We start from the raw sequence: 15,381 nt of genomic DNA on the forward strand, positions 1-15,381 counted from the left end.
AGATTAGTTCTTATCACAGATCTTAACCTCAGCACATGATTTTTTTCTTAAGTTGGAAACTTTCGCCTTTCACCTTTGCACTTAGAGGAACACTTTATAGCTTCTCCTTGGCATATCCAAATTGCCAGCATCACTACTCGTGTGCTTTGGGGATGACTTGAGCACAAGCACTGCGATACCATGGACAGTGGACCGGACAGCCTAGATGGCTTAAAGTGAGCAATGGGCAGGTAGTGTATACCACTGAACAAAACAGCATATATGCTGGACAAAAGGAGGATTAATGTCCCAAATAGGAGTGAGATTTCACTACACTACTCAGAACAGTGTGCAATTTAAATTTTTGAATTATTTCTGAAATTATCTGTGTAGTATTTTCGGACTGTGGTGGAATGCAGGTAACTGCAAGGGCAGAAAGAGAAACCGCATAGAAGAGGGAACTACTGTATATACCACTGATCTCTGAACAACACTGTGGCTGGGGGCACCAACCACCCACCTCACTGTCAAATATCCACGTGTAAGTTTTGAGTCTCCCAAAACTTCACTACCCTCACTCAAGTATATGCAAGGGGTTGGTTCCAGGCCCACCTCTCACATACCAAAGTCCACACATGCTCAAGTCCCTATACAAAAGGCACAGATCAATGCACACAGGTGGCCTTCCACATCTGCGGCCCCCCACTGCGGAAGAGAAACAGTAAAGTATTTACTGGAAAAAAAAAAAAAAATCCACGTATTAGTAGACTCAGGCAGTTCAAATCCATGCCGTTCATGGGTCAACTGTACTAGGTACCTGTGATTCTAGGAGACCACTGATTTTTTATGACACTCTCAATTAAATGATTGTGCACATAAACTGTAAGATGCACTCTGATTTCAGAAACATTAATGAATTTTTAAAGGTACATTTAGAATCAAGAAAATACAATAATTACAAAAGATTGTCTAAAAGAATACTTCTTCATTCTCACGTGGAAAATAAGCTTAGATCACCCCATATAATAAAAGTTCACACTGGAACACACTAGAATCCACCTTTCAACCTAACTAAAATTTAAATGGAATCTAAAACCAAATATCATCCCTAGAGCAGTATTACATTGTGTCCAATAAACTCACAATGCCTACTCTGAAAAAAGTTAATTTGAAATAAATGTGATTTAAAATTCACATTTACAGATGTGTCAACATGTGAAAGAGGCAGTACAATTCAGTGAAGAGCTCCAAGCAGATGTCTTATGGAACTGATTAGTCAGTTTAATATCATCAAAATGTGTCATTGCAGAAACAGTCCAACTACACACTTGCAAATATAACAAGAGTGATATAGGCATGTTTCTACACCACATTACTTTTTAAAAGATTTTATTTATTTATTCTTGGAGGGGGAGAAAAAAGGGAGGGAAAAACACATTGATGTGCAAGAGATACATGATAGGTTGCCTCTCAAATGCCCTCTACTGGGGACCTGGCCTACAACCCAGGCATGTGACCTGACTGGGAATCAAACCAGTGACCCTTTGATTCTCAGGCTGGCACTCAATCCACTGAGCCACACCAGCCAGAGCTCTACACCAAATTATTAATTTTACAATTACAGTACATTTCATGCAATTGAGCACTTCTGCACAAAGTACTTTAGAGTTATTAGAGAATGTATATAATTATGGCACCTGAGTGCTTCTAGTTTAACAACAGCATTATGTTCTCAGAGGTTAATATACACTTCATTTTCCTAAACTTTATTAAATAGACTTGAAAAATGTCATTAAAGACTTTAATTGGCACAAAACTATATATGACAGTGTCAGTGTGTGTGACATCTTACTATGTGCTACATAGATGCTTTATCACATCCAGCCCTCACAAAAGCCCTGTGAAGATGGTACTGTTATTATGTCCATTTTACAGAAGAAGAAACTGAGGCACAGAAATGTCCAATTATGTATCTACCATCACAAGGGTACTAACTGCCAGAATCTAGATGCAGACTGCGGTCCTACTCTAGAGTCTAACTTCTTGCACTGCCTCTGCTTAACAACCTCCCATAAAATGACACTAATTGGAAAAGACTTATCAACTGATTAAAAATCAATTATCAATAATAAAGTATAAATTAGATTCTTATTTTGAAATGACCTCTCACTTTTAATCTTCTGAACACATTAGTACCCAGATCCTACTACCCATGGAAGTTCCAATCCCTACAGTAAACGCAAAAGTCTAAGGCAGCCAGTAAATACACCTTGTGACCCTACTATATACTACGCACTGTAAACACAATGGCAATGACAAAGACATAGGGCCCTACCCTCACGAGTCCCAATTTCTTTCTCAGTTCTTAGGACTTAAGCGGAGATGGAGAAAAAACAGTAATAACTTCCCTATCAGCTAAATTGGGGGAAGAGACAGAGGAAAAATTAAGCTTTATGTTTTTTACTTAAAAAATTAACAAGTGAAACAGCATTTTTATATTTAAAACAAATGGTAAATGCCTATGTCACTGTCACTGATAAACCACCCAGAGACCACCTAGAGGAAGGTCATGAATCACAAATTGAAAATCAGATTCACAAGAATGAATTTGCCAATGCAGAGATTCCTTCAGCAAAGAAGTAACTCAAAAAAACACTTCTTTCACTGGTGCAATATCAATTTCTATTATTGACAATTAAGTACACACACACCATCTCAAAATTAGGATTTATCCCCCATCTAAAAGGAGGGGACAAGGTGTGAATATATAACCTACATTTTGTACACACTGTAATGAAATGAAGTAAAAGATGACCCATGTAAAAACACTTGCAAAAATTTGTGTAATCTTTACTTTCACACATTATACAGTTTACTCTTTCATAAGCAGATCTTTGATACATAACCCAAGAAATAGGATTCTGAGGTATTTCAGGGCGGTGCTGCCAGCCCAGGGAAAGGCAGGGCCTCGAGAACACAGACAGGAAGGAGTCTTGGCTACAGGCAGTCACAGGCGAGCAGAGCGCAGACCAGGCAGAAGCACTCTCCAGATCCATGCCCTGCCGAGCTGCACACCGGGCCAGCCCATCCTCTCCCTATTCTGACAAGCTGCAGAGGCCCTGCGAAAACCCTCACTGTCAGCAGATGAGCACTGATTTAGAGTTTCCTCTTTCACATTGGGCCCCAATCTGTACTTGAACATCTTACCCATGCACCCCCGAACTCCTTTCTTTCACCTAAATGTTATATTATCTCCATCACCATCTTTCGAATCCATCCTAATTTTAACTCCCCATTTCTCACCAGCAGATCATTTTGTGTTGTGGCCACGTAGCACAAGGGTAGGGCGAGCCAAATGAAGCTTTCTGAACTTGCGTTGTGATAGCAAAAACAAACTGACTCCTTGCCCCAGCACTAGCAAGAGGTTTAAAGGTTTAAAGTGCAGGGCTGATTTTCACACAATTCCTTCTACAGAGGTCAAGAATCAGCAACACTCTTCTGGAAAGGGGAAACTGACTACCTTAATCCTTGGGAATGCACTGCTGACCACGCATGAGCATTCCAATATCTCTCCCTAATGAGTCACAGCCCCCCAGGGGACTTGAGAAGACTCTTCCCTATCCTGAGGATTGACTAGACCAGAAGAAAACAAGGTCTACTAGACCATAATGGTTTTTGATCTTTGGGAAAGAAGTTCCCCCTACCAGGGTGTCCAACCTTTTAGCATCTCTGGGTCAAGACATTAAATACAGTGGAAGAAGAAGAGTTGTCTTGGGCCATACATTAAATACACTGTTAACACATAATCACAAAAAAATCTCATAATGTTTTAAGTTAATTTACGACTTTGTGCTGGGCCGCATTCACAGCCATCCTGGGCTGCATGCGGCCCGTGGGCCACAGTTTGGACACCCCTGCTACTCTCCAATAAACTTTAAAGCTATCGTTAAGCATTCAGACAATCCACAATGCCTAAAATTTACAGAATGCTCTTATTTATACTTTCTATTTCTTATACAAAGGTATTAAAATAAAACAAGAATATTAAATCACAGGATCAGGTCTCTACTAAATTTAATTTTCCTTTAAACTGCTTTTCGAGAGATATCCGATAATGTAGCAATATTAAAACAAATTCCCTCTGCTGAGTCCAATAACATGCCAATGATCATAAGCGACTGATGGAGCAATAGAGAATCATTCAAATATCAACCTTCCAGACATATCTATTTTCCAGAGAAAAAGAAAATCTGTGCCAAGACTGACCCACTGCCTAACATAATAAAACCAAGACAAATTTTTTGTGAACTCTGGCATTTCTTACTTTACTAACAGGGAGAAATAGAAAATATACTAACATTCAGTAACTATTATAATAGATCCCTACTCTCTATTCTGTACTACAGAACAGAATAAAATATTTATGGTCAAGTAACTACAAATCAAACCATCACACTTTTACATGTGTTTTCCTATTTATGCTCACCTATCTAAACACATACAAGCACACTGTGGATATATATTTTACTACTTTGCCATGCTGTTTAACTGACTTTAAATACCAAAAAGTTCATATTGCCTACACTTACAACTATGTAAAAGAATCTTAAAAAAAAATATTTTATTTATTTATTTTTAGAGAGGGAAAGGGAGGGAGAAAGAGAAGGAGAGAAACACCAATGTGTGGTTGCCTCTCGTGCACCCCTGACCAGGAGTATGGGGACTTGGCCTGCAACCCAGGCATGTGCCCTGACTGGCAATCGAACCTGCGACCCTTTGGTCTGCAGGCCCACTCTCAATCCACTGAGCTACACCAGCCAGGGCTAAAAGAAATTGAAGAAAAATCCATGAACTTCATGGTCCATATCCCCCCCCCCCTCCAATGATAAAATGCAACAGAAAGATAGAACTTAAGACAATAAACTGACAGTGAAAATAAAAAGATTATTATAACTAAGGTACCTTTTAGCACTAGTTGACAATTTAGCAGCTGTTTTGCTGGATATTTTCCCCTCCTTTTTCTTGGGCTGAACTTGTTCTCTTTCTGGTTCTTGTTGAACACTTTCACGTTGGTCTCCATCAGAACTTCCTCCACTAGTGCTTGGACTGTCATCAACTCTCTGTGCCTCAGTGGACATTTTAGATCCTAGTTCAAAGAAGCAAAAAGCATTCATTCAGTTGTGGGAGGACTGTTAACAGGTTACCTCAAAAATGGACAGGAAATGAGCCTCAAATTAGAGCAAGTAAAGCTAATATAAAGTAAGTTGGTCATTTACAAAACAGCTTTGGGAATTAACAAAACTTTTCTTTCATTCATTCAAATGTACCAAGAAGAGAAAGGAAAACACATAAAATACAGACACAAAATGTTCCCAGTAACATTATTCATAGAGCCAAAAGAGGAAACAACTCCAATGTCTACTAACTGATGAATGAGTAAACCAAATATGGTATATCCACACAAATAAATACTATTCAGCCACATAAAGGAATAAAGTATAGCAGCTGTATGATACAACATGGACAAACTTTGAAAGCATTATGCTAAGCTAAGGAAGCTGGTCACAAAGAACCATGAACCGCAGGGTCCCATTTATATGAACAGCCAGAACAGGCAAATCCACGGACACAGGAAAGTCAGGAAGTGATTCCCAGGGGCTGAGAGTAAGGAAGTAATGGGAAGAACTGCTAATAGGTACCAAGTTTCACCAAAATACCTGAAAATGTTTGGAAATTAGATAGTGATGATGTTACACAAATAAACATATTCCATAAACCACTGAGTTATATATACATTTTAAAAGGGTGAATTTTACAGTACGTGAACTACAATCAAGAAAGCTGTTACGAAAAAAAAGAGGGCCTACTCTCTACTAGGCTCTGTGGCAGTCCCCTTGGTCCTACAAGCAGGAGAAATTTGGCCTAGCAGGTAAGCCAACTTGCTAAATGATAACAGGACATTCAGCAAAAAACAGACACAAGAAGAAAAAAATGAGGGATACCTTCTCATCCCCATACAATACACACATGCTCAGGACTGGGCTAAGGTCAAAAATCCTCTCAACTAGTTGATTGTTTTCAGTAGCCTCTGTGATAACACAACAGAGGCTTGCATGGGTCTAAATAAAAACTGAACTGTAGGACAGTGCCAGCACTGATGCAGCAAAATACCAAGCAACTGCGTTTCACAAGAGATGGAGACTGTTGAGACACTGAGGGATTTTTGCCCCACAATCTGAATGAAATCTCTCTCAAGGCTTTCAAATTCCTTTTGCTCTGAGTTCATGCTCCCCAAACAGCTGATTACCAAGTCAGTTTCCTCAATACCTTGATATGTAGGTAGCTGTTATAAACTAGACAGCAGACATAAAAAAAAATGCAGTAAGTGAAAAGGAATATCCCCTCTCACCTGTCATTCTATCATAATCAATTTCTGAATTTCATTACTATGAATATGTCCCTTAACATCCAACCATCTTGCCCTGGCTGGTGTGGCTCAGTGGACTCAGTGCCAGCCTGTGAACCAAAGGGCTTCGGGTTTGATTCCCAGTCTAGGGCACATGCCTGGGTTGCGGGCCAGGTCCCCAGTAGAGGGCGCGTGAGAAGCAACCACACATTAATGTTTCCCTCTCTTTCTCCCTCCCTTCCCCTCTCTCTAAAAGTAAATAAATAAAATCTTAAAAAAAAAAAAATCCAGCTAGCTTAGAGTGTACCAACAAATCTAAAACCAAACTGACAAAGTTCATGTCTGGATTCTAAAGGGACTTGTGCTCACTGCTACTTTAACTAAAAAACCACTCTGAGCACAGTGTAGCTACATTTTCAGGCACCTCTCCTTAAAAAAACTGAACTACTTACCTATAAGAAGTGACATTAACACCGTAAAATATACAGCAGACAAATGGAACACATTCCTTTTGAAAAAGGCACCATATTTCTCTTAATCAAATTAGGACTTGAGCCCCAGCTGGTGTGGCTCAGTGGATTGAGCGCTGGCCTGCAAACCAAAGGGTCACAGGTTTAATTCCCAGTCTAGGGTACATATCTGGGTTGCCGCCAGGTCCCCAGTAGGGGGTGCGTGAATTTCACTCCCTCTCTAAAAATAAGCAAAACCTTAAAAAACAAAAATTATGACTTGAAATAAACTATATGTGATATGATCAAGAATTATAAAGAAAGATTACTCAAACCACTGTTTTTTATTAGTCCAAAAGTATAGCTAGTGGACTGACAGAAATTCATCATCACCGAAGATTCAACTTGTAGCTTGCTCTATCAAAGGAATTTCATATTACAGACATTTAATGAATTGAAACTTTTACAGTACGATCAACCAAAAAGCGCTGCAAGAGAATGGAAAATTCAGAAGTCACAGAGAGGTAAGAAACTCAAAAGAAAATACTGAATGCTTCGAATGAGATAGCACACAACACGCCACCAACACCCCTTGAACTCCAACAGCTCCCTTCCCCCAAGCCCTACAAAGACAGGTCTTCCCAAGCAGCTCTGAAACTGTCAGGGAAGTCCCCACTGCTTTTCTACCTATTGCTTTTCTACCTATTCTGTAAATGGAGACCATCAGTCTCCACAGCTGTGACATCTTTTATGAGCACTAAACTCACTTAATAGAATACGGAAATCTTATACCAGTATGTTTCACATCTAGCTCTAACAGCCCTAACATATTTCTTGTTTTTTTTTTCATTTTTATTTCATTTTAATTCTCATTCTTGGACTCAACATTTTTTTTTTCAGTTTACTTCTTTCAGTTAAAATGTATCAGGAGTTAAAAAACCTTGTGCGTCCATAAGCGTATGTAGAGAGAGCAGATGTGCATGGGAGTGAGAAAGAGAACAATTCCCAGGGAAAAGCCCGAGGATATAACGAAATGCTGCAGGTAATATTTTGAGAGATGTGACATGAGTGAGAAATCCTATTATATACCTTAAACCATAAGCAATCCATTACATGGCAAATACACGGAAACCCTAAATGAAATAAAATTATTTTTCACTAAAGTTGGAGCTTCAGCTTAATAAACTATGTCTATAGTTTTAGTTGTATATTTCATTATTTATCAAGCTACACATTCTTCTTAATATTCTCATTTATGGGAATTTACATACTGTCTAACAATGCCCTGAGTATACAATTACTTAAAAGACTATTTGGTGATATGATTAATCTGAGCTATAAACAGAAACCCAAATTTCATAAACTGCTCCACAATAGCTGGGGACTAAAATTAGTCTCACTAAAGAACTATTAAAAATACTAGTTACAATACCCAAATAGATGTATAATGTCTATGGTTTCACAATAAAGAAAAAAATTACATCCACTTTTGACCTAAGATATTTCAGTTCAAGCAAATCTTAACACAGGGATGGTATTGGTTTGGCCAAAAAGTCTGTTTAGTTTTTTCCATAAAATAAAAGATGCAGTTTTCATTTTCATTTTCAGCAATAACTTTATTGATTTGGGTATTTTGAGTATGTCAGCTATCTCCTGCTATTAATAGCTTCTAGTGGGTAGAGGCCAGGAGTGCTGCTAAACATGTTCCGATGCATAAGACAGCCCCACAGCAAAAAATTATTTGGTCAAAATGTCAACAGTACCGAGAAACTTTGCAAACCACTTTTGACGCATTCGATCTCCATACAATACACAGATCTTGTGTGTGTGTGTGTGTGTGTGTGTGTGTTTCAGTTGCATTTTCACCTTTTTTGAAATAACAAAGCATTATCCACCAAAAATGTCGCGTATCTTCTTCCACCTTCAATATTAAAAAGGCTGCACAAAAATTCACCAATTTTAGTAAGTTTTTTTTTAAATGCACGCTGATACGACAACTATCCCAATACATCCTAACAAAATTGTTTTGAATGAAGTTAAATAAAGCTAAGCACTACTAGAGCCATCCTACAGAAAACTAAATGAACTTTTTGGCCAACCCAATAAGTTTATCTGAGGACACTAATAACCACTGCAGAAACTTTCTCAAAGTTTTCGTATCTTCTTCAAATATCAAGCGTAAGGCAAATTTCTGCTGGATGACAAAACCAGCAGAAATCTGCCTTACTTTTGGAGTATGGGAAAAAAATTATTGTACCACTCAACTGGCAACTAAGTTTTATAAAGAAAAAATAGTTGTAACTATAACGTTGGTGTTTTTCTAAAGTACAAATGAAAGTTCCTGAGTTAACTCTTTAAATGTTACCTTCTAAAGCATCATTTAAAAATGATCTTTAAGATTAATTCCTATATAATTTGATCCAATCATCTAATCTAGAGGGAAGATAAATTTAAATCCCAGCATTATAAACAGAGCTACTCATCAAAGATAGCTTCAAAGATATTAAGATAGTCCAATTTAAATTTTTACTTTGGCTTCAATGTAAACATTGGTTTCTAAACATAAAATAGTAAGGTAGACCTTCTTCAAACATATGTTAAATTAAGAGTTTAAATATTATTCATTCTTCAAACAAACAAATTACCTAAATTTGAATTAGATATGTACTTGATGCTGGAATTATAATCATGGAAATTAGCAACATATAGTGAATGAAACTCACATGTTCCATAAAAATGAAATAATTTGATTACAAATATTAGTGATAACATAAAAGCAACTATATTCACTCCATAAATCCGGATTACTGCCCAGATAAGCTTTACAAGTGTATCTCAAGGTATAAAACTGCAAAAACAAGTGTTCATTGGAGCTTTACAGGAAAACGCTTAATTCTGTGATTTGATATCCCTCTATTTGTCTTCCTACTCACGTTTCTAAACTTTTCTAAATAATTTATATTATATGCACAACATCTAGCAATATCCAGCTTTTAACTTAAGTGTAAAAATATTTACATTAGGAAATAATTGTGGAGCACCTGATTTTTGAGAAAGGTGCCATGTGCTGGAGAAGATAGACTGGGGTATGACATTATACGAAAACCCTCCATCACGGGCATCTGCCCATACACCAGGGAGCATCCAAACTGTCTGAGTGAACACAAATATTTAGATTACGAGGTCCAGAGTGAATTAACACATATTCAAAAATACACTTTTTTAAAGAATCAGGGATTTTTTAAAAAAAAACCTAAGAGCTTCAAATGTTTCTAAAGCGCTGGATTATCTGAAGGTAAACCGTAGCCTTTCCTTTTGGACTTTCAGATAAAAAATATTTGAGCAGACTCTCAAGTATACACAATACAAAACGATGAATCTTGAAAACATGCAAATAGGTCTTGCAGCCACCCAGCACAGGATGATGTCTTTCTAAAGCGGCCTTAATTTCCTTAAGAGAAGATGGATTGGACATTTCTGGTTGGTCGTAAGGGGAAAAAAGCCACAAGAAGCTACGCTTTATCTTCATTAGAAATGGTAAAGGGCAAAGGGATCAAAACATTATGAGGGAAGAGAGGGGGAGAAGTTGGGGGTGGGGGGCGCAGAGGGAATCCAGTTTCCATCCAGGCCAGTGGGGGCTGCAGAGAAGAGACCGGAGAAAAAATGGGCTTCGGCTCCAAAGTGTGACAAGCGCTAGGCTTCACAAAAGACCAATACAACACACACTCCACCCCAGTGCACACACAAACACACCCCACAAGGTCTTCTCCGGGCGGGCCACAGGGGTGCAGCGGAGGTGGCGGGGGAGGCAGACCCGGCACTCGCCAGGAGAGACACCATGTGTAGCAATTATGCAATTAGGGAAAATAGCAAAAGATCAAGCCGGGCACTTTTCCGCCGTGACATTTATCCTGTACTTTTGCAAAGACTTAGTTCCAGGATGCGGCTGGGAGAGGGAAGGGGCTGGGAGGGTAGCGAGGGATGGGGAACTAAGAACAGAAGGGGGTGGAAGACGGGTAGGGAGGGAAGAGGCAGAGGGGGGTGGATGGAAAGGAGGGGGGAGGGGTGGAAAGGGCGAGAAACCGGGGCAGGAGGCTCGAGGGAGGGGGCACAGGGAATGGGGCACGCGGGGGAGCCGGGAGGGAAGGAACTAGGGCACCAGCGGTGTAAGCAGAGACCTGCGACGTGGAGGGGAGGTGGGGGGGTCGCGGGCGAGAGAGGACGCCCGAGGGCAGGGTGGGGGGCACCGACGCAGCTGGGGAGAATACCTGAAGAAGGGGTATCCCTGCAGGTCACAGGGCTCCCGCCCAAGCGCTGGGAAAGAGGGCTGCGGAGGCGGGGGTGGAAAGAGGAGGACAGGGGAGGCCCCAAGTACTGGGTGTCCCCGCAGACCGTCTAGTCACCGAAAGCCGGACCACGCACCACGCATCGGACCGCCCGGCCACGCCTGTCCCTGCCGTGCTCCCGTGCCGGCCCGGACTCACCCTCGGCGCCGCTGCCGCTGCCCCCAGCCGTTCCAGCTCCGGCTCCCAAGGCTGCTGCCCGCGGCTGCTGTTGTGGACGCCCCTGAGTCCTGGAAAGTGAAGCCACCGCCTCCGTGTGAGCCACTGCCGCCGCCCGGCCGTCCGCGCGCGCCCCCGCGAGTGCGCGCGCCCCCGCCAGCCCGGGAGAGACCGCGAGAGCGCGAGCCCCACGTCGGCTGTGCTGCGGCGCGCCTCCGCCCCGCCCCTCCTCCTCCCGGCGCGCCGCCGAAAGGGGGCGGGGGCGGGCGCGCGCACAGGCGGGCAGCCCAGCGGGCCAGGCGAGGAGAGGGTGGGGGAGGCGGCGTGGAAAAGTAAAGTGACAGCTGAGTCCCGAGAGCAGGCAGTGGCTGGGGTGGGCGAGGGGCGGGGTAGGTGAGGGGTGTCCCACAGTAAAGGAACGGCAGAGACTGGGAGAAGTGAGGGAAACAGAGGTTGACGGGGCGGCTTGAGGGAGGGGACGCGGGGACCTTGACGGGCACGCGCATTAAAGGGACATGCTGGCTGGGGGTGGGAGTTGCCCTCAGAACTAGCAGGGGCCGGCGTTTTACCCCCATCCACTGCAGCCCTTGGCGTCACACTTGCCTCGGAGCTTTCGCAAAGTGGCTACTGGGACTGAAAATGTTGACACATGAAACAGAACTCGGACGCGTGGTGCCCACATGCACCCAAGATGGGAAAACTTAGCGTTGGCCTGGAAAGTTCACCCAGGCTAAGCCACACTCTTCAACGTCCACTGCAACAAGAAGGTCCTTCTGCCTTTTGGCTCGGCCTGGCCCAAACTGTCCTACAGTAGCCGGAGCTGGGGTCCACTGAGACTTAGGGTCTTGGGGGAGGGGTGGGAAAGCAGCACCGTCGGAGCGAAAGGATAGCTGTCGTCATGCCTATGTGAAGGGTATGGGAAGAGTAGCAATTCTGCGGGTGACCATAGGAAACTTAGGTTATCCTGTTATCTTCACTCACGAATAGTCATTAGAAAAATATTGAAAAACTACGTCTGCTTTGCACACTTGGATCCCACAAAAATTTCCCTCCGTCCAGCCCCTCTTACCAACCAACTGACCGCTACTGTTGCTACTAAACCTTTCCTATAAAGAAGGTGCTGTCACTATATGTGAAGACAGTGTACTTCCCAGACAAGGCAGAAGATAGCCCCAGAGTCCACCACAACACAAAGAGCCCAAAGAAATTGGTGCAGTGACACCCTAGGGGACAGAAGCAAGCGAAGATCCATATGTACATCGAGAACTGAAAATCCTTTTATCAAAGGCCTTCTTCAAGAATTTACTATTTACAATATTCCTGAAAATTGCCAAAAACTGTTATTGGCTTCTAGCCTTCATCAATGAACACTGAGCAAAAAGTAGGTGCGTTCTTGTGCATCACTTCTATGTATCACTCAAGGGTGTGGACAGGACCTATGACCCTTAAACTCTGAAATATATATTGGAGGATTAGAAATTAGTATATACCTCTCACATGGTACAATATATTAATAGGAAAATATGACATAATGCACCAGGTTTGCATTTTAATATTTCAAGTATGACCAAAATAGAGAATTTCATACACTGCCTAAAATTTGTGCATAATTTACTTTACCTCATGAAATCTTTGTGTATTAATGTTTTCATTTTACTAATTGTGTTTCAGTATGTTTTGCAACTGTTTGGTAAGGATAAATGATAGAATCCCCACTTCCTGGGTCTCTATGATTTTCTCCACACAAACTGCTCTTTTATATACTCTAATGTGTATATCCGTTGGTTTTTGTTCGTTTACAATGAATATTTTATAAGGAAGTACTCTTCTGTTACAGAAAGTATCAAAGTTGTTTTTTAGTCCCGGTCATTGGCCGCTGGGGGCCAAGGATACAGCAATGCCAACTTCCAATTTTGCGAACGGATTGGAAGGAGTTTCACTGCTTAAATGCTGAATTTCTGGTTGCAACAGTACTTCATTTATCTGTAGATGTTTTAACTGCTATATACCACTTACTGAGTTTAAGAAGTGCACAATACAAATCAGTTCCCCTTTTCACGGATTCAAGGAATATTTATTGAATACCAGACACTGTCTAGATGGTTTGAGATATGGCATTGAATAAAAAAGGAAAATCCCTGTCCTCTCAGAGCTGCCCTATCCTTGCCCCTTCTCTTTGTTTTACACATGATCTACAATTTCTCAGCAATTTCGGTTGACTCTGCCTTCAAAAATATACCCTGAAAGTATTCACTTCCTCCTCCCTCTCTCCCTGCAGCTAATAACCTGGTCTAAGCCACCATCATTTCTCAATGGTTTCCTACCTGGTGTTATTTGTCTCCTTCTCCACTCTCCACCCACACCAGACACTCTCCATCCCCACACAGAACAGTCTAAGTGATCTTATAAAACATAGGTCTCTTTGCAGAACCTCCAGTGGCTTCCCAATCTAGAGCCACAACCAAAGTTCTGGCAATGGCTACATGGTCCTACATGATCTGCCTGCCTCCCCCAACCAGGACCCCTCTGACCTCACAGTTGTAACTCACCCCAGCCTTGTCTCCTTCCAACCATACTAGCCTCCTTGCTGTTAGGGAATGCACCAGACATTTCTCAGCCTCAAGACTTCTGACTTACAATTTTCTATCTCTGGAACATTCTTTCCTCCCACCCCTCCCCCAACACTTTCCTATCTCCCCCTCCTCTGGTTTAATTTTTCTTCATGATCATCACAATAAATCTGACATACTATATTTCTTACTTAGTTGTTTATTTTAATTGTTCTTCCCGCCCCTACTTCTTCCTCTTTCCCTCCTCCATGTGTAACTACCTTGAGAGAGAGGATTTTTTCAGCTGGGGTGCATTGCTATGTGTATATTTAATTAATAGTGGTTGAGTGAATGAAATTGACCTCTTTCAGTTGATGGCATTATAGACATTGTTCTTATTTCTTCAATATTAGTAGTTAGCATTTATTGTGTTTTTAATTCATACCAGACTAAGTTCTAGCACTTTACATATACTAACTCACAAACACCCCATAAGGTTGGTTTCATTCAACCAACCCTGCTGTACTGATGAGAACCCTGAATTAGAGATTAAGTCACTTGTCCACAGGCACACAGCTAGTCAATTGCAGAGCTGGGATCTGAAAACAGCACTTTGGCCTGGGAGTCTGTGAACTTCAGGACACATTAGCATGAGACCAATGTGACAAACACAGATTTTCCTTGATTTTCTCAGTTCCTCTCCACTGAGACTCAAACTTGATTTCCAAAACAAACAGCTCACCTTCCTCCTGTTTCCCGCTCTGGTCCATCAGTCCATCATCATGAACTTACTCTCCTTTCCTATACTTATTTTTGAGCTTCCCTTTAGAGCCCACACTTTTCCCCCTAAAATTGGCAAATGGGAATTTTGTGTGTGTGAGTGGGGGGCCCTTCTTATAACTTTGTTGCTGCCAACTTCATGAGTGGGTAAAATCATTCAGCTTTTTAAAGTTTGACTGGAAGGGCGATAGAAAAGACTTCTCTGGGGATAACTGGGCTGGATTTCAGCAAAACACATCATACTGCTTGTTCAGACAGCTTTTATTCTGGTTAGACACCCAAAGATCAGGGGCTGTTAAATATTTGGATTGTACCCCCCCCCCCCCCGGAAGGAAATATCACATTAGATTAAGTTTACCAAAGATTAGGGCCCTGAGAGAAGAGAATGAAAGACAATACTCGTTATGCTTACCGCCTGGCTTGAAAAGGGCTGTAGGCACCCTGTGGTTACTCTGAATGTCTTGGAAACTTAAGAAGGACAACAACCATATGGGAAAATTGAAGCTCCATTAGAGCCCAGACCCTAGACTCCCCATTACCTACCAACACGGAGGCAGGTACCAGGTGCTTAACAAATGTTCATTGCATAAATGAATAAGTGAATTCTTAACAGGGAGTGAAAAAGTGCTGAGGACAAATACCCTGATTTCCAACACTTGGTCAGAGACTGCCACCTGGGCTGCTATGTACGACTGCATATGTTGCACATTACAAAA

The 15,381-nt window shown here is 41.7% G+C and overlaps 1 protein-coding gene across 1 annotated transcript in view; it reads right to left on the reverse strand.

Annotated features, from left to right (window-relative positions):
- LOC123830592 (ubiquitin-conjugating enzyme E2 E2) overlaps nucleotides 1-11,542 on the reverse strand; it is a 260,315-nt gene extending 248,773 nt beyond the window's left edge. The window contains exons 1-2 of the mRNA XM_045856985.1: nucleotides 11,319-11,542; nucleotides 4,942-5,125 (exon numbers count right to left, since the gene is read on the reverse strand). Of these exons, the coding sequence (XP_045712941.1) occupies nucleotides 4,942-5,117 (176 nt within the window). The 5' untranslated portion in view covers nucleotides 5,118-5,125; nucleotides 11,319-11,542. The remainder of the gene's footprint in view (nucleotides 1-4,941; nucleotides 5,126-11,318) is intronic.
- Nucleotides 11,543-15,381: the final 3,839 nt, after the last annotated feature.

This window comes from Phyllostomus hastatus, unplaced genomic scaffold (genome assembly GCF_019186645.2).
Source record: "Phyllostomus hastatus isolate PE091 unplaced genomic scaffold, TTU_PhHast_1.1 phas_scaffold_129, whole genome shotgun sequence".
Taxonomy (NCBI): domain Eukaryota; kingdom Metazoa; phylum Chordata; class Mammalia; order Chiroptera; family Phyllostomidae; genus Phyllostomus; species Phyllostomus hastatus.